The sequence below is a fragment of the Silurus meridionalis genome, chromosome 27 (assembly GCF_014805685.1).
Source record: "Silurus meridionalis isolate SWU-2019-XX chromosome 27, ASM1480568v1, whole genome shotgun sequence".
NCBI classification, from domain to species: Eukaryota; Metazoa; Chordata; class Actinopteri; order Siluriformes; family Siluridae; genus Silurus; species Silurus meridionalis.
Genome location: NC_060910.1, coordinates 15,791,660 through 15,814,497, shown reverse-complemented (window position 1 = coordinate 15,814,497; position 22,838 = coordinate 15,791,660). Strand labels below are relative to the sequence as shown.

The 22,838-nt window shown below is 38.7% G+C and overlaps 1 protein-coding gene across 2 annotated transcripts in view; it reads left to right on the top strand.

Annotated features, from left to right (window-relative positions):
• wscd2 (WSC domain containing 2) overlaps positions 1–22,838 on the top strand; it is a 65,305-nt gene that overhangs the window by 40,554 nt on the left and 1,913 nt on the right. For both annotated transcript variants that reach the window (XM_046841230.1, XM_046841231.1), the window contains exons 3-8: positions 5,953–6,067; positions 10,690–10,874; positions 14,067–14,188; positions 15,529–15,703; positions 16,711–16,875; positions 17,724–17,924. In XM_046841230.1, coding sequence (XP_046697186.1) covers positions 5,953–6,067; positions 10,690–10,874; positions 14,067–14,188; positions 15,529–15,703; positions 16,711–16,875; positions 17,724–17,924 — 963 coding nt within the window. The remainder of the gene's footprint in view (positions 1–5,952; positions 6,068–10,689; positions 10,875–14,066; positions 14,189–15,528; positions 15,704–16,710; positions 16,876–17,723; positions 17,925–22,838) is intronic.

The window sequence follows — 22,838 nt, the reverse complement described above, 5'->3', positions numbered from 1 at the left end:
GTCGTCTACAATTAACCTCTGATAAAAAAAAAAATAAACAGGATGCACCGTCAGCTTTAGGATTTGACTTGAGTTAATGCTCACAGCTATTATATTCAGACAAACACACACACACACACACACACACACACACACACACACACACACACACACACACACACACACGCACTAATAATCATTTTTAATTACATTTAAATCCATGACCCGGGATCTGGATTCAGTTCCTTGAAATGCTGCAACGCTGAACAAATCAAATCTGAAAACAGGAACAATAGTCACTTTGTTCAGCCCAGCGTTCCCAAAACACTATAATATGATTATGCAAAGCAAGATTCTGAACTGCCTCGTGTTCTCGCCACGCTCACAGAATTCATCAACAAGCCCAAGAAAGGTCATGCAGTTTCCTATTCAGAGTAGAAGGAAATGTTGGATCTCGGATCGAAATGCTTTTGAAGAGCAAATTTTTCTGAGTTATAGAAATTTGTCATTGTAAGTAATATTTCAGAGCAACGAAATGCAGTTTAGCATCCACCAAGAGATATTAGCATTGTGCAAAGTGAAAAGTACAGATAACTATTTCAATATTTGTAGGCTATGGGCAGTGAAAAGGTGTTGGGACACCTGACTTTTCCTGTCATATGTGGTTCTTGTCCAAACTGTTACCACAAAGTTGGAGGCACACAATCTTCTTTGGATGAGGTTTAATACAATTTTGCAAACCCAAACCTGTGCACAAAGCGAGCTCTATGAACATGAACGGTTTCCATGGTTCTGGAGTACCTGACTTTACTAACACCGATGTGGCTGATGAACACAATGGTCCACAAGCACCCTCCGAAATCTAGTGGAGCATCTTTTCAGAAAAGTGGAGGGAATTATTAGAGCAAATTGGGACGTGAAATGCGATACTCAAAAAGCACTTACCGTTCCACGATGATACCAGATGGCTGCTAACTTTTAGCAATATACAGTAGTATATACAATTTCAGCAAATATATGAATTGTATGAGAAATTACACAAAGATGTATGTAAGGCACAATACACTGTATGCAGAGAGGCCATCAGAGTTTTCCTATATCTGTGTTTATATTATATCTGAATTTTCTCCTCCATTCTGCCTCCTTGTGGTCTATCACAGCTTTTGATGAGTGACTGTGTTAATACACAGCATGGGAACAACTGTTTTATGTCTCACTTCCTGAAGAGTAAACCTGAAAGACAGGGCAGGAGCTGGTTGTAGATCGGCATTACATTGTTTTTCTTGAAATGCATGATAGAAACACAATATGAGCTGTCGTAGTCGCATAGTCTGGCATAGTCTTGGTACTTTAGGCTTAAATATGTATGAGCGTGTGATTCATTGTAATGTGCAACGTGGCGAATTTTAATTTGGACGCTTTTTTCTTCGTTTTTTCTTATACGTGTATCGTTCCGTTATGTAAGTCTGTTTATGATTTTGCACTCTATGGTTTTTCAGCCACATGACAATCTGCTTTTTTTTTGGAGAGTGAAAAAAAAAAAATCAATGCTGGTGAGGAAATGAAAGTTCGTATACAGACAATAACAAACGCGATAACAAGAACTAGCCAGTCTCTATATGTGGGCCTAGTAGTCTTTGATGATTAGTCTTTAAAGAAAGAAACACCAGTTTTCCTGTACAGTGCCTATCATAACTTTGGAAACACTGAGTATATTATCATTTTTTACCTATTTATTTTGAAAAAATGAAATTTTTTATTGAAAAATCCTCCTTTAGCATGAATAAGAGCTTTTTTACACTCTGGGCAGTTTGTTTCTCCAAACGTTCAGCTGAAATACTTTGTTATTCCTCGTAAAACTTTCCAAAAACTTTCTTCACTTGTTGAAGATTTCTTTCTACACTTGAGATCCAGTTCATCCCAGAGCAGTTCAATAGGCTTTACGAGCGGTGACTGGGCAGGCCGTTCCAAGCTATAGATCACTCCAGCCGACATCTCCAAAAGAGATCTGAGTCTCCAGATCTTTAGGTCATTGTCTTGTTGTGTGGTGCAGTTGGTTCCAATGAGTCGCAGTCCAGACAGAATTGTATGGTTTTGAATTATGGAACGGTAGCCATGTTGGGTCGGGTTTTCTTTCACCCAGTATGCTAACATCTCTCCTGGTCTCCGTCTTACAAAAGTTTTGTTAGAGACAAAAAATATCCCATTTGGACTCATCTGTCCACAGAAACATTTTCCTGTTTTTGCCATTAAAAGACGATGTTTTTAAACTTTAGGCTCCAGGCACTGTTTCATAAGAGTCCATTTGTTAACATAATAATTTCAAGAACAATAATTGGCCCAGGATTATGATGGTGTTAGAACTAATGGATAGAGGAATAGATCTGGAGGACAATCACAATGCCAGGCAAAAGAGGAAACACAAAAGATGTCTTGTTCAAATGATAAACCAGAAGGCACGTAAAAAAGAAAGCATGGCAGAGAACCTACAGATGATACATAGTATAGTATGTCATAGTATAGTCATAGTAAGACACATAGTGCTTGAACAGGAAGTGACTGTGTTAAATAATGACGTGTTCTTGTATCAGAGTTTGATTCAATTAATACACTTTGGAGCGGTAATGGATCACATTGTATGTCTCAGATCATTTTTTTATAACCGCACGCTCCGTCTTGTATTATCCCCGACTTGTAATACAATATGTAGAATGTTGGCTGAGGGCTGAAAATACCCTGCTTCAGTTTGCAGATTCTACAGCGAAACGAATAAAAGTGGGCCAGTGGAACAAGGGCGCACCATTGGAGGAAGAGGAAGAGGAAAAAAAAACTCTGTCCTTGCAGAACATCACAAGACCAAAATATGGTCAGGTTTAGCTTGAGTTGTGAAATGTAGTAGAAATGTGGTAGAAGTACAAAAAAAGTAAAAAAATAAGCATTCATGATTCATTCACGTGGATTGCGTACCCAGATTAGGACGTACCGTTTGTATTTCTTCCAACCTGGCACCGCAATGTAACATTATTTTCCACCGTTACCTTCCCATACTTTACATTACTCTCCTGGCGGTCTAAGCCAACGTATCCTTCCGAGAAATGTCAGGGATGAAGAACATTTGAGTCGATGCTTGGTGCTTGAGCCAAGATTCATCAGCATGTGCAAAGAAGATCGAGTCGAACTCACAACCTCTTGGGTCAGAGCTAAAGTCTGACTACGGGGATATCGGCTGTACGCAGTGTCTAATTTGAGAGCCTTGCAGTCCTTTCTGGAACGTTCCTCCTTCGTCTCAGCGGGAAAATACTGTATAGATCCAATGTATAGAAAATAGATAAATATGGCAAGTGTCATGGGGGGCATCCAAAGCCTATTCCAGGTAGCTTGAGGCACAGGGTATACAGGCATACACATTACGGACATGTCTTTGAGCTAGTGGAGGAAACACTATTGCCCAGAGGAAAACCCAATAAGGTTGACTTCTGATTGAAAGGTCATTAGTACAAATCCCACCACCACCAAACTTTGACTGCTGGGCCCTTGAGCAAAGCCCATAGCCCACAACTGCTTAGTTGTATAAAAATGATCAAAATGTATGTCACTCTGGATGGGTTTAAATGTGTAAGGCAGACATGTTAAACAGTAGGTCACCGAAAATGGGGGCACAATGATGTAGTGGTCATCAAATGTGTCAGCGAGTTTTTGCCCAACGAATCGTTCCCAAAAGGAATCAATCTCTAATACCGGTTTGTACTTCCTCAAACAGAATGATGTCATTGAATTCTCAGTTTTGTTCAAGCCCCAGTATCACCAAGCTGCCACTGTTGGGCACTTGAGCAAGCCCCTTAACCTTCTCTGCCCTGGGGGTTGAATTGAATTGAATTGAATTGAAAATAAATGCATCTGTCTGTCTGTCTGTCTCTGTATCATTGCTTCTGGCTTGGCTTGCATTACTCCGGTGACGAGGAGGCTGTTTCACCGGTTGGTGTTTTTTTGAAGGCAGAAAATGAATTGGATTTATTGGATAGTTGCAATTTAGCATCTCTCACTAACAAGAACATCGTTTTCACGGTAGTTCATGTTTCTTCTGTGTTTTTTGTTGATCGTTTAGGCAATACTTCGTCTCCATGTGCATGTTGATTTCAGGCTGTAGAACTTTTCTAAAAAAGCAGCCACATTACACTTGTTTTCCATGGAGTTTAATGTAAAACATGCCCTGGCACTTGAGGGAAAAAAAAAGCTGGCATTTCTATCACAAAGTCAAAGCTAGACTAGACATTATGATAGTCTTCAGACTTTTCTGGTGTTTGATTAATCCTGGTTCTTGGATTGCTAGTTTTATGACTTTCCTCACTTCTGCTGAGAGCCACATTTTTACTTCCTTCATTTCTTTAATTTGTGTATTATTTATTTAAAGTTTCTTTCTTTTCTTTCTTTTTTTAACACTTTTTTTTTCAGTTGCTTTGGAGCGTTTCTCGAAACATCCTTAATATTTGCAAACCAGGAAGTGCATTTTTTAAAAACAATGTCTGCAAACAGCACAATACATTGGATTTCTTGCAAAAGCCTGTGCTTTTCTCGAAAATGCCTTAGTTCATCTTTCATAAGTAAGTATTTGTGCCAATGAACAGCTCATTTATATCATTTCTTGATATAAACTACGGTTGGGATCACAGTGACTGAAAATGCACAACATTGGACTTTTATGGCATTAATGAATTTCAGCAGCACAAATTTATTTATTAGACTGGATATTTGATTTATATCGATTGCAAGAGACCGAACAGGATTCACACTTTTACTTTTCATTCACACCATGTTTTTCCACCAATTCCTACAATGTATAATTCTATGTTTTGCTCTGTCTGTATACACAAGATTCACCTTTGACCTGTTTTAGAGAACTGGTTGATTATTGGTTGATCTGATGACGTTCATCGCCTTCATTAGTGACAGTAATTTCTGCTGTGAGAAACCCTTCAAAGCAACTAAAAAAAACTGTAATACAAAGCAGTTTAGCGATCTTGTGAAGATATGATTCTCTCGGCAGCATGGGATCCTAGGCCGCTCCCGGGTTTTTAGGCAACTGTAATTATCAAAGTGCTCATGGCTTATAATAAAAGCCAACTCTTTTTTTTTCTAGACGGCTATTCGGAAAGGCATTAAGGTCTAATACAGATGGCACAGATGGATGATTGTATTAGAGCGTGAGATTCAATTTCTTTTTTTTTATGCTGTATGAACAACTGTAGATATATGAACCTGTATTGATGCAACTATATACATGGTCATCTTTGGGCTTTTTCCAAAATTGAATTGTCAGGGTCATGTCTCGAGTCGGTTTTAACTGCATGTGGGTCAGGAGGGACAGATGTGAACCCGAATGCAGAGACAAACTTCAGTCAAAACACAATATCAGACCAAAATCTTCTCAGGAACTCAAAAAAGTCTCACAGGAACAAAATGCCTAAAATCTCTACAAAAAAAAGAGACTAAGGAGAGGTGGGGGAGAAAAAAAACTTAGAAACTAGACCACACAGCATCAACCGTAAAAGCACCAGACTACCAAAAAAGGTGATACACATAGAGCTGATAGGATACTGGTTTTAACAATAGGAACTAATTACACAGGGGCACAATGGCGACATCTGGTGGAAGAAAAAAACAGGAAAAAGAAGGAAGAGGCTAGAGGCCTAACAGGACCCTTCAGAGCCTGACAATTGTTTCTATAATAAATACCTAATAACTTCACATAAATGAGTTCCAAACCCTTCATTCCAAAATGTCAATTGTGTTTAACATGTACACATATAAGAAAAATATTCTACTTGGTAGAGACAAAGGATTTATTATTTTCCAATTATAACTCGGCCTTGGTGTAATCAATATTAATACATCTTTTTGCTCCCTATAATTAACTCTCTGGTATTTACTTCTGAATCCACTTTCTCTCTCTCTTTTTTTTTTTTCATTCTCAAGCAAAGTACATCGGCTGCTATGCAGATGACACTCACAAGAGGGCGCTCAGAGGCATCTCGTTTTTTGACTACAAAAGGATGACTGTGTTCCGCTGTCAGGACAACTGTGCTGAGAGGTTTGACTTTTGACTACAGTTTTCATAACACACACACACACACACACACGCACACACACACACACAACGTGTGTAACACTATAAGCTTTTGGTATCCTGCTTGTTCTCCCAAATCCTGCTTTATAAGCGAATTGTAAAGGGATTATTTGCATCACGTTAATTATTCGGATCATTTATCAGGATGGAAAAAAGTTGTAGATATATTATTAACCGACGCACAAACACAAATGTGCAGAAGATCTACAAGTTCTTCGCGAACGCTATATTGCATATCAGTGATCTTGGGTCATGTGACTTTTTCTGCAGGATTGCCATCACATTTACGTATGCCAGACCTCTAAGATCTAAGACGAATTCAAACCGCTTTAAATAGTGCGATTTAGATGTTGGATATTAGTTGAAACACCTAAAGATCTTACTTCAGACTCGACGTTCTGCTTTTTCTTTTTTGTTTTCTCCGTTTCGCTTTTGCATGTTCTGCTGTCAGCAGTTTCATGTAACACGTTTTTTTTTTCTTCACACGAAGAGCATGTGTCGAAAATGCACAAATGGACGAAATGTTGCCTGGCTAGAGCAAAGAAACAACAACATAGGAGATTGAAAACAAAAACTGCAGAAAGTTCACACTATTCATGCTGCATTTGTGGTTTTGGGGTGTTTGGCATGTACGGTTAAGGGTCATGTGACTTATGTCCAAGGTATCTGACCAGATGAAGCAATTAAAGAATTTCAAATATCTCATTTATTTATATTATATATATTAACGCAGTTTATTATTTGTAACATTTGCGATCAACATTTAAACAGTTTGAAAACATTTTTTTATTAATTTGTAATAAAATGCCTGCATGGTTAAATATTGTATAATTTTCTTTTTTTTATATATATATAATTTATCAAAACAAAAATGTATAAATCATATTAATTAAACTGATTTAAATAAGTAATCAATTAAATTGACACAAAGCAAAATGAATAAATACAATTAAATATATGGAAAGCTTCAATTAAATAGTTTACATTTGTTGTACCCCATTTTGGTAATATATGTAGATGTGTATGTAAGTGTGTGTGTGTGTGTGTGTGTGTGTGTGTGTGTGAGTGTGTGTGTTTGTTTTACATTGATTATTACGTTTTCCACTTAAATGTTTTTTTCAGCACACTAAAACAAATGTCTTCATTCCTTCCATCCTTTATTCGTTCACTCTCTCGAAATGTGGAATTGCTCTTTTAAGGGAAATCCTTGAAGCTGGACAAGTTTTAGCCTCTGGCCACTTCCTGGTTAGCGGCTATCACTAGCTCAAAACAAATTGTGTTTCGAATCGCTCACAGTGTGAGGCAGAGGATAAACAAATTTGCGGTCCGCCACTTAAAACGTTCATGAGGGAACTCAGATTTGAACAACGTGAAAAGGATTGCATTCGGTGCACACGTATCAAACCAAAAAACTGTACCAAAAACTTACACATGTAGATATAGATACACACACATACACACACACACACACACTATACATTGAACCAAGTGTGAAAACCAAGTGTCTGTACAAAGGTATCGACTTTCAGTCTACCGTCTCGATGCTGAGTCAGCGTTCAGTACAGCGAGCCCAGCGTTAAATAGTTTTTTATCAGAAACAATGAATGCATGCAAGAAAACGCTGTACTTCGATTTTGTTTTACAGGGTTTGCAAAGGGAGCATCACTACTGTTATCTCAGATATTTATTATTATTATTATTATTATTATTATTATTAGAAGAAGAAGAACCCAGCCATTAAGGTTGCACAAGTTAGTGCACTCTTAGTGCGGGTCCCAAGCTAGGATAAATGGGGAGGGTTGCGTTAGGAAGGGCATCCAGCGTAAAACATGTGCCAAATCAAATATGCGGATCACGAAAGAGAAATTCATACTGGATCGGTCGAGGCCCGGGTTACCAACGACCGCCACAGGTATCGTTAGCCAACAGGGTACCGGTGGAAATTGGGCTACAGTTGGCCGAAGGAGGAGAAGGAAGCAGGACTCCCCCTGTCCTAAATCTGCTTCGTCCTTTCTTTGGCCAACAGTAGCCCAATATTCACCGGCCATTTTCCCAAAGCAGCTTTCCAGAATTAAATACAATGCAATAAAAATAATTTGATCCCTAATGAGCAAGCCAGTGGCAACAGCGATAAGGAAAATCTCCCTGGGTTGGTATGAGGAAGAAACCTTGAGAAGAACCAGACTCGTCTCGGTGACTCCGAATGTCCATTCTTTACAGTTCCATCATTGTCGAGGTTACTGTTCGTGGCTGTAAAATAATATTCATGGCTTCATGGTTCTCCAGCAACCTCATGATTCTTTAGGCTGTTCATGTGGCGCCATCCCTTCCTCAATTGGAGTTTTAAAGGCGAAACTTACAATATTCGAACGGACAGCAAAACAATGCACGTTTTCATCCGACAGAGAATTAAATAAAGAATAAAAAAAGGGGTTTTCACGGCTTGAATGTCGTTCAGCTGACATGCTTACATCATATACCATCTTCTCTTACGTGTTTGGGTGTAGACCTGGCATACATTCTGTCACAATTCACAATACAATACATCTTCTGTGGGAAAAGTCCAGTAAATGGCTTTCTGCTCTCCCTGTAGACACCACCAGTGACAACAACATCCACTGTCATATTCACCTTTTTCCAGAGAGTCAGGAAATATGGGAATTGATCTCACATGAACGCCACGCGTAATACCATGTGTCTTCCAATATACACTGATTTTGAATGTGTCTAGATAAGCAGAGACTTTGATTTCATTGCCGATTCCGATGGAAAAGGTTCAGCATAGGCAGCATGTTGACGCCACAACTATAGAAACTGTCATTATCATACTGCGACACAGTATAACAGGAATCTCATACAATGGGAATGAATGCCATTGCTAAAGCTAGAAACCCAGTGAAAACAATTTAACAAGTCTCCTTTCACTGCAGCCACAACTGCACCTCACGCATGCAATGCGGGGTGTCCTGAGGATTTGAAACAAAGGCAAATTTATTCTGTTTTTGTGCAAATTCTACAGCAATAAGTATTATAATGATTAGTTTTGCCCAACATTTCCTCGCAATTCCAGCTTTTCTTGACACGTCCGTCTTGTAAATGTCCCTGTAAGTGGATCTGGGACCAAATTAATTTCTTCTCCTCTGTGGAATACAAAAAAAAAGAAAAACATATTAATTTGACGAATATATTTGCGCTTGTGCAGTTTGCTACAGATGCGGTTTGTGAGTTTCTGGATTCTATGCTTGCTAAAGGACTCCTGTGTGGAGACACTTGAAATCCGATTGCTATAAGAAACAGCCTTCACACCACAGAGCGGATTGGATAGAAACTCCAATAATTAAATATGGAAATAATCATTTGATGGAAATAATTTAATACATATTCATGGACAAAAACAATATTAAAACCTAAGTTAATGATTCTGAAAGAGTTTAGGCCTTGCTAGCCCTGAAGGCCCATTACTCATCAAATCTAGTCAGAACTCATTCCAGGGCTAGTTAAAGTAGTATGTGTCTCAGAGTCCATGACTCTAGTCCAAATTGATGATGTGAAACAAGACATAAAACATTAAGATTGTCTCGTGTCTCATTATGTCTCAAGTCCAGTTGTGTTAGCTGTACATAAATGCTTTTGTTAGCTAGAAAATTTGCTGGACCTTTTAAAAATGTTGTTGATCTGTATTCTACTATACTACAGGCCACTCCTTTATAGGCTACACCTTCATTCTCCTATCTCCTATATGCAGCATACATGCTACCACGCGTTGTAACTCGCAATATATTTCGACCCCCTTGTCTGCAAAAAGCCATGCATTATATTTCCACCGCATCGATTGTAGCAGTAAAAGCAAAGTTGATGAGTCATCAGCAAGACCTCAAACGCTGAACATCTGCTCGGAATCAAAACATGCAATACCATGTTAGCGGTTTGAGCTCTATCCAAACCTGCGCTTCGCTTAATGTTATGCTGGTCTGTGGTAAGAGAAAGGAAAAGATAAAAATAGCTGCCCTTATTGATTGCTAACCTGTCAGCGCTTTATCAAAACAGCCTTTTCTGGTATATATTTATAAATATTCGGATTATCAATAAGTACAGAAATCATGGCAATGGAGATCTGAGCGACGTATTTTTTAGCATCACTCTATAGATGACCACATGCACTACAAATAGTAAAGGCAAGTGGATGCATTTAAAGAAAATACATTGTGTACACTAAGTGGGAACTGAGAATTGAGCCAAATAAATACTAATGAACTAACAGGTTGAACTTTAAACTCTACTAGAAATGAGCCGACTCAAAGAGTCAACTCTTTTGGCTCCTGAATCGTTTATTACCATCCCACATTTTTTACCACACCGCTAAGAGCCAAACAACATAACGCAACCATTTATGCTGAACATAGACCACAGCTACTTTAAAAAGGTGTTTCCATTAATGCAAAATAAATATTTTTATTTAAATAAAATTAAAGAGAAATTGAGGTTTAATACATTCAATACATTGTTATTATTTTGTATTACAAATAGCGGTAGTAGTAGTACATGAATGTTCAACATCTGTCTCGAATCCTTCCCTCCATTTCAAGAGGGTACTTGTACGCTGGCCTGGAGTTCGGTGCCGAGTGTTACTGCGGCCACAAGATCCAGGCGGCGAACGCGTCGGACAGCGAGTGCAACATGCAATGTAAAGGTGAAAAAAGCAAGCAGTGTGGAGGACCCAACCGACTGTCCATTTACAGACTGGAACTAAGCCAAGAGTCAGCACGGAGATGTGAGTAATCACACACAATCACACATTCTCACGTGTACAAACACATATTTAAACAAGAATGTATAATGTATACACTATATTGCCCAAAGTATTGGGTCACCTGACCTTTCCTGCTCAATGTGGTTCTTTTCCAAACTGTTACCACAAAGCTGAAGGCACTCAATTGTACAGGATGTCTTTGGAAACCCGAACCTGTTCCAGCATGGTGATTCCCCTGTGCACAAAGTGAGCTCCTTGAAGATCTTGTTTACATGCTTTTGGGGAGGAAGATCTTGCTGCTATAGAGCTCTGATCTCATCCCTACTGAACGCCTTAGGGATGAACGCTGACTGAACCCCAGGTCTAGCCAGATGTGGTTCTTCCCTAAACTGTTTGAGGCACATATTTCTGTGTTCAGGATCATTTTGGATGCGGTATCATGACATTTTCTCAATGTCCCTGTGCGCAAAGCCAGCTCCATGAAGATATGCATAACGTGTTTGGAGTAGAAGATCTCCTGCTCTAGAGTTCTGAACTAGAACTTTGACTGCACCCCAGGTCTCCTCACATCAACTGCATCGGTCGTAGCTAAATCTACACATGTACACACACACACACACACACACACACACACTCTCACACAGATCACCACAATAACCAAAATAGTAACACAAAGAAGTGTGAAACTGAACTAGAAAAACTCAGCAGCTCAGAAATCTTAAAAACCATCAGGAGAAGGAAAACCACAAGTCTGCTGGCTTCACGAAAGCCTGAAAAAAAAAGTAGAAAAAGTGGACTCGCGAAGAAAACGATAACATAAAGAAAACTGGAAACATAAATCACACTGCCAACGAAATCACACCATCGCATGCAGAGACAAATAGCGCGCGTGATCGAATATTAATTGCGTTTGATGCGCAATTGTGGAAGCTTGTGAAAAGGAACAGAAACCATAACGCACTCCAGATAGTCAAACGGGCCAAATAGCTCAGTGAACAGCCACGTGGAGATCGTTAAATACGCTTATTTGAAGCTTGTGGTAAGTGCAGCAGGGCAACTTGGCAAGCAGAATGGAGGTAGAGGCAAATTCGGCTGAAACAGCAAGCAGGCAAGCCAGCAAGGTCAAAGTCGAAGTAGGAAGTCAAAGTAGACGCCAAGTCGTGCCATGGCTGCTTGTATAACACTATGTATAGTATATACGATGCTGCAGGATAGATGCTAAAAGGTCCAGGTACTTTATTCGTAACCTGAAAAGTTCGTATCCCGATACAAATTTCCCCATAATAATGAACAGAAACTTCGGTAATTCGTTCTGGACAACCAAATATATTACTTAAATAAAAATAAAGCCAATATTCACTAATATTATTTACTTTTAACATGTTATATTAAAATCATACCACATAAAAACATACAAAAGAGGAAAAGATCTTTACCGGTACTTTCCTTTGAGAAGACTCGCTGCAGGAGACGACGTCAGAGAAGGGGAGGAGGGAGAGTTATTGTTTGAAGGAGAATCTTATTATATTATATTATTTATATATTATTATATATTATATTATAGAATATTAAATACAGTGTTATTAACACGAACGCTGAGACAATTGTTGCATTAGAGGAAAATGAGAGCTGTTTCTTTAAGGCTACTATCAGTTGGTATTGAAGTCCAGAGTGAAATTCATTATGGGTATTGTACTGGAAAAGACTGTAACCCTGCTAATCTATCTTCATAAAAACAAGTAAAGTGGTTATGCATCGGCTAATGTTGTCCATCTCATCATTCCACGAGCATCAACTAACGAGTTGTTACGCTGCTGCCGGGAAAAGTTCAAGCGGATAAGTAACACGATGCTCTCGCTAGGGACACAGGACGCTAACTGATGTGACGAGCTGCGTGGATAGAGCAAAAACAACCAACTTGCCTGCGATTTTTTGGTGAGCGACGTTCGTATCCCGATATATTGTTCGTAACCAGGGGCAAAAACTTTGATGAACTGCGATTCGTAACCTCAATTATACGTATGCCGGGGCGTTCGTAACCCGAGGTTCCACTGTATATATATGTGAGATACACATACATGAATGTAAAATGTTGGGCAGAATGTACAGTAGCGATAAAAAGATACATAAAAATATCCGAGATAAATAAATAGTGCAGATGTAATGAGGATTAAAAAAGATATACTATGTAATATGTACATGTACATGTAGTACAGAGGTTATATACAGTGTTTTGTTTTGTGTTTGTTTTACAGTTAACTAGCGGTGTAGTGTAGAGTTCAATAGTGTTATGGTGGATGGAAAAAAGCCGTCTCTGAACTGGTTCTGGTGCTGGAGTTCTTGTATCTCCTTCTTGATGGAAGGAGGTTTAACAGTTTGTGACTGGGATGTGAAGAGTCCTTGCCACATCTGCTGTGGTGAAGGTGATCAATGGCAGGTAGTTGGGTGCCAGTGATGCGTTGGGCAGTTTTGACCAACCATTTGCTGGGCTTTACGTTCACACACAGTGGAGCCTTCTTACCATAGAGTGATGGAGTTGGTCAGGATGCTTTAAATGATGCAGCGGTAGAAACTCGTTAAAATCCCTGGGGATGGATGAGCTTTCTTGAGACTTCTCAAAAAGTACAGGTGTTGTGCTTTTTTAACCATGGCTGAAGTGTTCTGCTGCCATGACAGATCCTCAGAGATGTGAACTCCCAGGAACTTAAAGCTGGAGACTCGCTCTACCTCAGTTCCATTGATGTTGACTGGTAGATGTCTCCTGCTCCATATAAATGGAGCCACCAGATTGGAGATCTGTGAAGATTCATTCAGCAACAAGGGTATTGGTAGAGTCAAGTACTGATGCAGGTGAAGGTGATGAGGCCTGTGTTGCGGTGATCATCAAAAATTCATCCCAACGATGTTCAATAGGGTTGAGGTCAGAGCTCTATAGCAAGAGATTCTTCACTCCAACTGAAGCAAATCTTCCATTCCGTTTAAACCACATCTTCATGGAGCTGGCTTTGTACACAGGAGCACTGTCATGCTGGAACAGGTTTGTGTCTCCTAGTTCGTAAGGGGAACCTTTTTCAATTTCCAAAAGACATCCTATGCAATTCAGTGTCTCCAACTCTGTGGTAACAGTATAGGCGGGAAAAAAAAACAAATATGGCTGGTCTTTCCAATACTTTTTTCCATACCATGTACATTTGTGTTGTGCTTGCGTTGCAGATGGGAGTGCCATCTTTAAAGGATGTTTCAGGAGACCGGACAACGTCACACTAGCCCTTCCTGTCTCCGGCGTCATTAAGAACATGTCTGTGGACAAATGTGTAGACATGTGTACAGCGAAGGTATGTGGGTGTAATATTTCTACAAATATCTAACAACTGGAAATTGCCTACGTAAGCAGAAAAATCTCATGTTAAATCAGAAAGCTGTTGTTATGGGTCACCTTTTTACTGGTAAAACCTTTAGAGAAAAGATTCCTGACAAAGAAAGACATCTGCCTCGAACCACATACTTGCTGATGGCAACTTAGTTCCGCTTTCAGGCAGGATTGTGGAAAAACAAAATGTGACTGCAGACTCAGGAACACCAAGGACACGGGGGTTGGGGGTGTTGCTAGGGGATGTCGGGTTTGCACATGAGCTCATGTGCTACATAAAGAAAACAACAAGAAGAAAATAGCATTTTGGAGGGAAAAAAGCTTTGGTGCTTTCTTTCTGTTTCACACTTCCTTTCCTACACTTTCTTTTAAGCGAAAAACAACATTTGCTTAATTTTTTTTAACTCACATAAGGAAGTGACTTTAAATGAAGAAAAAAGGAAAAAACATATTCAGCAAGATTAACACCTAGACCTTCATTCAAAAAATGGACTAGCATGAGATAGAATCAAAAATCCTAACAAATCCAAACTTAAAACCTAAAACCAATTACTGTATTCTTCTGTAAAACTGATTCTTTGGTTGTTGTTGTTGTTTTTGCTAACTTCTGAAAAACCAAAAAGGCTTTCATTTGGTTACTGAGATTAGAACTAAGGTTTTAATGTGTGGTGAGATTACAAATACCAAACAAAAGCAAGTGTGTTTTGAAATAACAATCCACTGTTCTATGAAACAATTTTTAGGTCCATACCAACTTCTATAAAACCACAATGTCAACAATCAAAACACAACAGATTATTTCCCTCAAAAAAAGAAAAACCAAAATGTAGAAATTAGTTGTGGTTCAAAAAAAAAGTACACACTTCCTGCTTTGTTTATTTCAGACATAAAGAGAGTATTAGTTAATCATTAAGAAGTGTGACTTCTTGCATGAAAGCAGAACTATAGGTTGTTCTGGAGCACCCAGTTTTGTGTAAACATCAAGGCATCTCTCAGAAAAGCAATCGTAACTGTTAATCGGCCTGTTAGGGGTTATAAGGCCATTTCCAAAAAATTTTTAAAACCCTAAAAAACAATTGCATTTTTTCTCCACAAGAGTATCCCATTTGCTTGGCATCCAAGCATCCTACATTTTTTAATGAGATATGAACCCAAAAGCTACATCATGTGCTTTGTGTTTAGTCATTATATCGCTATATGTATAATTATGTCAAATGAATTATGCTCAGGAAAATGTCAATGTTCTGGCTTATAAGGAATGTAAGACGAATGTGTGTGTGTGTGGGGATTCATTTGTTTGTGCAGGAGTTTTCTCTGGCTGTTTTGGCGGGTATTAAATGCCACTGTGGTTTCCCCACCACCCTATTTACCCTGCAAGAGCCCGAGGAAGAGGATTTGTGCCTTAATCGCTGTGTAGCCGAGGACTTTGAGAGCTGCGGGAATGATGAATACTTTGTAGTTTACCAAACACAAGTGCAAGGTAATGGCGAAAAGGAAATGCTTTCTCAACCACCATTTATTTTACCATCTAGCACAGTACTTCCCTTTTTTTTTTTTTTTTTTCGTTTAGAGTTAAGACTGGTTTGTACCATCGCCTGGTCCATTGTTTTAGCTTTGCTAGCATTTAAGGAATTGATTTCTTCACAACCAAAAGCAAGAAACCAATCAATGCATGCTATATGGAAAAACAAACCAGCATGCAGTAAAACAAACCAGGACGATCCCAATTCAATTGAGATTAAAACCACATTATTTAAAAAAAACTATATTTTCACAGACACATACAGCATGTGTATGTAGAATATATAGGCTTTAGTTCTCTATAGTGACAATGTTTTTTTAAAAATATATGATGACTCATGTTTTGAGGAGGTTTATTGCATAAATGCACCTTTCACTTCCCTGTTCATGGACGATGACGTTATAGCGATAAACACATGATTTTACACCCCACCTTCAATTCCTTTGACGTGTCCCCCCCCAAAAAAAACAACAAAAATGCTGCCTATGCAGATTCATAGTTAGCCCATTGTTAGCATTGTTTTCCTCTCATTTAGACTTGAACGGCACAGCTGATAGCATATCTACTCACTTCATGTATATGTAAAATGAAGCAAAGATTCCTCAGAATATGCAAGTAGCCCTGGTAAAAGAATGCGACCAGAATTGGGGAAATGTTGGGACGTTTTTTGTTTTTTTTAGATAAATAAGATGATCGCTAAAAGACAAATCACATGAGTGAATTACTAATAAGTGAACATTTCTACTGAGAAATTTGACAATTTTATGCACAAAATGAGCTCATTTCAAATGTCATGCCTGCTACAAGGAAACCAAAACAAGAAAGTGAATGACCTTGTTCACATTTATTACAACTGCAATTCTACTGTATTTCAATTGCACCCTGTTCAAAATGTCCAATTACAAAAATACACATGACTGGAATGAGCAGGGACATTTCACTTACAGTGTTGTCCAATTCCCTAGACAATCGGTGTATGGACAGGCGGTTCCTTCCCACGCGTTCGAAAAGACTGACGGCTTTAGCGAGCTTTCCTGGAGCTGGAAACACTTGGGCTCGCCATCTCATTGAGTTGGCCACCGGCTATTATACAGGGAGTTACTACTTCGATGGTTCACTATACAACAAGGGTGAGTGTCTACATCCTGGTCTTTTTGTCTTTAGACTTATTCTAGGTAGGGGACGATGAAATGATACAGGAAGCAAGTATTGAAAAAAACAGTACACCAAGGCAAGGCAGGAAGTTCTACCAATACGGCTTCTATGAATGCTCATTGCTAACAAAAAGGCACGTTGAAGCTCGTTTGAAGTTACACATTTGCTACATTTGGAACTTCAACATGCCTTGGAGGCCATTGGCTTTCTCAATGACAACTGTACCTGCTGTGTCCCAGACTTTCTGGAGTTTTTTTCCAAGTGGTCCTTGGCTATTAGGCAAATCTTCTAAAAACCCTTCTGACTCCATGATTAAAAAGGTTTGTATTTTTTTATTAGAAAAATTCTGTATAATGGTTCCCAATAGTGCTAAGAGGAACACATACGATTTGCAAAATCAGCACCCAGTGCCGTTGTTATGTACCTTGTCTTGTAGGTCTCTTTGCTCAATTCTCTAATCATCATGAGATGTATGTATTCTTGCATTCAGAGATACATAAGCGTTCTTTCACCTGATCAAAACTTGCACTTCCAATAACTTAGCTGATTCTAATCATGAGGAACTGTAGGAGGTAGAAGGTACAGTAGAACAAGGTTTTCTTGGTGAACTGCTTTTTCTTAGTGTTCATTTTCTGTGTAATTCCACAGTTTTTCAATAGAGCCTTTTTTGTGAATGGGTTAATATGATTTGTTTTGATCACTATAGATCTTTTGGAGCTAATGAAAATGTCTTAGTCAAACTTTCATGTGAACTGTTGCACTGGAAAAAATGTGCTTCATTTTCACTCAGAATATATAAGCATTGAAATGTCTGAATTTTTAGGTTTCAAAGGAGAGAGGGACCACTGGCGCAATGGTAGGACGGTTTGCATTAAAACGCACGAGAGCGGGAAGAAGGAAATCGAGGCCTTCGACTCCAGCATCCTGATGATTCGCAACCCCTACAAGGCCCTCATGGCGGAATTTAATCGCAAGTACGGCGGCCATATTGGATTTGCATCACAGGCTCACTGGAAAGGAAAAGGTGAGCTTACAGAAGCGATTCTTAGGAAATCTGAAGGATTTCTATTTTTTAAGCTTTTCCAAAAGGCCAATATGACGGGTCAATCATAGGAGACCTGTATGATAGAGTTCTAACCATTTTAAACTTTGTGCAAAAGCCTGGACTTTTTTCAAGAAAGCTAGATCAACGATTGCTTCAAACTGTGTGCCGACGTTTCTCTCGACTCTTTTGTAGACGATCACAGTTTTGTTTCCTCTTTTTATCTCCTTCTTGTTTTTCATCTTAGTTTTCTTATTTGCAAACAAGTTCCGTTCCACCATGTAAAGAATATACTTCAGTTCCATAAACTTAGTTAGTATGCGAGCGTTAGAGGGGTATGGGGGGGGGGGGGTGTCGGAGGGTCTTTTTGGGTCAATTTGTTGTAAATTGCATTTTTGTTCTCACTGCCTTCACTACTCATATTGCTGCTGAGTGGTGGGAAAAAAGTATGATTTCTTCTCAGGGTGTGTTTTACACTATGCAACTATGAGATGCGTCACCTCTCTTTGATCTCTCCATCTTTCACTTTCTCTTGCCGCCTCCCTCTTTCACACAACTTTCCCTTATTTCTTAATCCCAAGTGATTTACTTACAGTATATATAATATGACATTAAACATGCAGCCACCATACTGTTTGGCTCTTTATGACCAGTGGTGTTAAACCCAGTTTCAACTGAATTCAATTATATTTTATTTGTATAAGTGCTTTTAATAATAACATTGTCCAAAAGTAGCAACTAACGATTATTACGATTAATTGGATAAAAACATTTTTTCAATGGATTTTTTTTATTATAACAATATAAAATCAATATAAAATATAATCTATATATAAATATAATATATAATTAATATAAAATAAGTTTTGTGACAATTTTTGAAAATATACAAAAAATGTTGACATTTTGTGCAGTTGTGAAGATTTAAGCATTTAGACTATATAATTAATTTAATGTATAAATAATTAAATGATAAATTAAATATACAAACATTGAAAACAAGCATTTGAACGCAGTAAAGCCGCAGTAAACCACGTTTAAAAACAGATGAGTACTGCTGTAGTAGACAAATGCTATAAAAAGAGAATGGAACAAAATGCAGCAAGGTGACAGACTTGATAAGATAAAAAAAAATGGAACGAAATAAGCATTGGTGTGCAAATGCACAAGTATTCGCTGAAAACCACAAGAGCGACTAAAAATTTAATCGTTTACTGCTGCTGTTATTTGCTGCATTTGGATTCAGTGTTTGTTCGCACAGTTTAAATTGAATCCATCATGCGATTATTGCGCCACATGGCGCTTGCGAGTCACGACAGAACAGATCCAGTGCGACTTTCCCGAAGTTAGCGAACAAACAGTTTACACAATAGCGCTTTATCAAACATCAGTGTGTTTCCGTGCATCACTGTTGTGCTCACAAGCTACACAAGCTACACTTTGAATACCTTGCAAGTTAAAGTTTTCTTTGTTGCGTTTTAATATAAAATTCTCCCATGGATGACTTCGGACGGACACTTTTTCTTTCTGCCCGTTGACCCTGTGCTGTCCTCCATTTTGCACGCGGCTGTGTTATCTTGCCCTCACGCTCAACCCTAACCTGAGCAGCTCAACTAATCAATAAAGGCATTCGTTGACAACGGATTTCATTACTGATTATTATCAATTTTATTGATTAGATGTTGTAGCCCTAGTTTCAACTGTTGGAGTACTGATGAAGACTTCATCGTAATTGCAACCCTAAACCATTGTAGCACACTGTTTATATTAATTGCGTTTCAAAGTAATGTTTATAGCTCTTAAGTTTAACCTTCCACAGGAACCTCAAAGATCTTTAGACTGTTCATGGGGAACCATCTTCAGCTGCAAAATTTATTTACAATTGAATAAATCCAAATTTAAGGTGTCAGCAGGTGTCAGAAAGGAACTGGATCAGGAGCATGTGTAGCTTGACAGAGAGAGAGAGAGAGAGAGAGAGAGAGAGAGAGAGAGAGAGAGAGAGAGAGAGAGGAGAAAAGCGAGAGACATTAGGTGACCTAATGGTTATATAATTATTACAGCCACTGTACAGCCCTAAATAAACCAGGATTCATATAGATTTTTCTGCCAAATTTGGTTCAGAACTTCACTGCACAGTGAAAGTGAGGGACGATCAATTTAAATTCCAAAAGTTCTCAATATATTGTTGTCGCTTTTAAGACTGATGAGTCAATCCAAATGATCTGATTGTTCCCCCCTGTACAGTGGGGCAAATAAGTATTTATAGCCGATTTTTCAAGTTTTCCTATTTACAAAGAATGAAGAGATCTGTAATTTTCATCGTAGGTACACCTGTATAAAAAGACACCTGTCCACACACTCAGTCAATCAGACTCCAACCTCTCCAATATGGGCAAGACCAAAGGATTAGGAACAAATTGTAGACCTGTACAAGGCTGGGATGGGCTACAGGACAATAGGCAAACAGCTTGGTGGAAAGGCAACAACTGTTGGCGCAATTATTAGAAAATGTAAGAAATTCAGGATGACTGTTAATCTCCCTCAGACTGGGGCTTCATTGCAAGATCTCATCTCATGGAATATCAATGATCCTGATAAAGGTGAGGGATCAGCCTATAACTACATGAAAGGACCTGGTCAATGACCTGAAGAGAGTTGGTAACATTGTCTCAACGGTTACTATTAATAACACACTACACCATCATGGATTAAAGCCAGCACACGTCCAGGCCTGAAGTTTGCCAAAGACCATTTGGATGATCCAGAGGAGGCAAATCTAACACCATCTGCCCTTCCACATTTCTCTCCTTAAAGCCATACCTACCATCACCTCCTCATCACCTCTGTTCCCTTCACCTACATGCACATTTAAAGTCTGCCCCATCAACAATCATTCTTAACTAGGTACACTTTCCACCAATTCATCTAACTCACTCCAGAATGTTTCCTTCTCACAACATACTTGTGGAGCATAAGCACTGATGACATTTATCATCGCCCCTTCAACTTCCAGCTTCACGGTCATCACCCTATCAGAAATCTCTTCACCTCCACTACACCCTTACTGTACTCTTCCTTTAAAATCACCCCTACACCATTTCTCTGTCCATCCACACCATGATAGAACAGTTCAAACCCTCCTCCAATGTTCTTGTCCTTACCCCCTTTCCACTTGGTCTCCTGAACACACAACATATCTACCTTTCTCCTCTCCATCATATCAGCTACCCCTCTCCCTTTACCAGTCATAGTACCAACATTTAAATGACCAACTCTAACCTCCACTCTTCTTCACTTCTTTCCCTGCTGTAGACGTCTTCCTCCTCTCCTTCTCTTCCTTCGGCCAACAGTAGCCCAATTTCCACCGGTACCCTTTTGTCTAGCGATACCTGTGACAGTCGTTGGTAACCCGGGCCTCGACCGATCCGGTATGAAATTCTGATTCGTGATCCGCATATTTGATTTGGCACATTTTTCACTGGATGCCTTTCCTAACGCAACCCTCCCAATTTATCCAAGCTTGGGACCGGCACTGAAAGTGCACCGGCTTGTGCAACCCTAATGGCTTGCTTCGTTAATAGCGTGAACAATGATGGAAAATGGACATTCGGTGTCACACAGAATAGGATGGGTTCGCTTCTGAGGGAGTTTTTAACTGGTTTACTCATTAGGGATAAAGATATAATCTATAATCTATAATCATATTTATAGGACATTGTTAAAAGTGCTATACCAATAAAATGTAATTGAATTTTTGCATACTGTATAACCAGTACCAATGACTGTACAGTAAATGAACCTTGGTTCCCATGCTTTCTGAACAGTTTCGTGGTGAAAGTTGCATAATGACTCGATTTCTGTAGTACTGCTTTGAGAAATCCTGTAGTTTTGTGACCTGACCGTAGAAAAGCAATCGTTCTTGAAATAACCCCAGATGCCTTATTCTTAAAACAAAGATATTACATTATTTCATTGTTTTGCTCCTTAATGCTATTCACGAGACATGCTAAATGGCAGCAACAGATGGCCAATTCAACAGAGACCCATTGTGAACATTGTATTTCTATTGAAGCCATTGCAATTTTTAATGAGCGTTTCTATTTCACTTATGGATATTTTAAGCAATGGTAAAAGCCTTGAAAACAGGTATTGTTTCAGATAAATAACATTTAAACAGCATTTACTTGAATAGAATTCCATTTTACCTCACAAAGACTTCCAAAAGTCGTCCACTATAGGTTATGAAAAAACAAATCCGCAAAACCACAAATGATTGATTTATAGAAATTGATAGAAAAAAAATTACAAACATTTATAGCATGGATCACCAAAAGGAAATTTAAACATTAAAGGTTCAAATTGCCTTCTATATTTTTAATGTTTAATTTTCCTTACTCTCACATTTTACATTGTGTTTTGTCCACTGTGTCTGATTCATACTAACTCAGAGAGTTTCATATTACTGCAGTTGTTAAAACAGACATCTGAGACAGATAAAAAAAAAAAAAAAGGCGAGTCCAATTGTTTCCACAAGACTCACCACAATAGAGTGTGAAAACCTTTTTGACTCATTACTGCCTTGGTGTCAACCGGTAAATGTGTTGCTTTACGATGAAAGGGTGTGACTTTATTTGAGTTTATAATAAATGATCTTCAAGGCTGCATGGGGTTTGTTTTGTTTGCTGGTTTGTTTTAAATCGGTGATCCGTTTCCTCATCTTCAGACAATGCTTGCCACACACTTACTTTTTCACATTTTGGCTTGGGCTGTAACTCCAAAATGAAGTGGCTGTGGAGTTTTTCTTGTGGATAAAAGATTGGGGACACTGAAGGTCCATCATTCTTAAGGCATGCAGTGATGTTAGTTAAATAGAAAAACTGTTCATGCATACTGTGG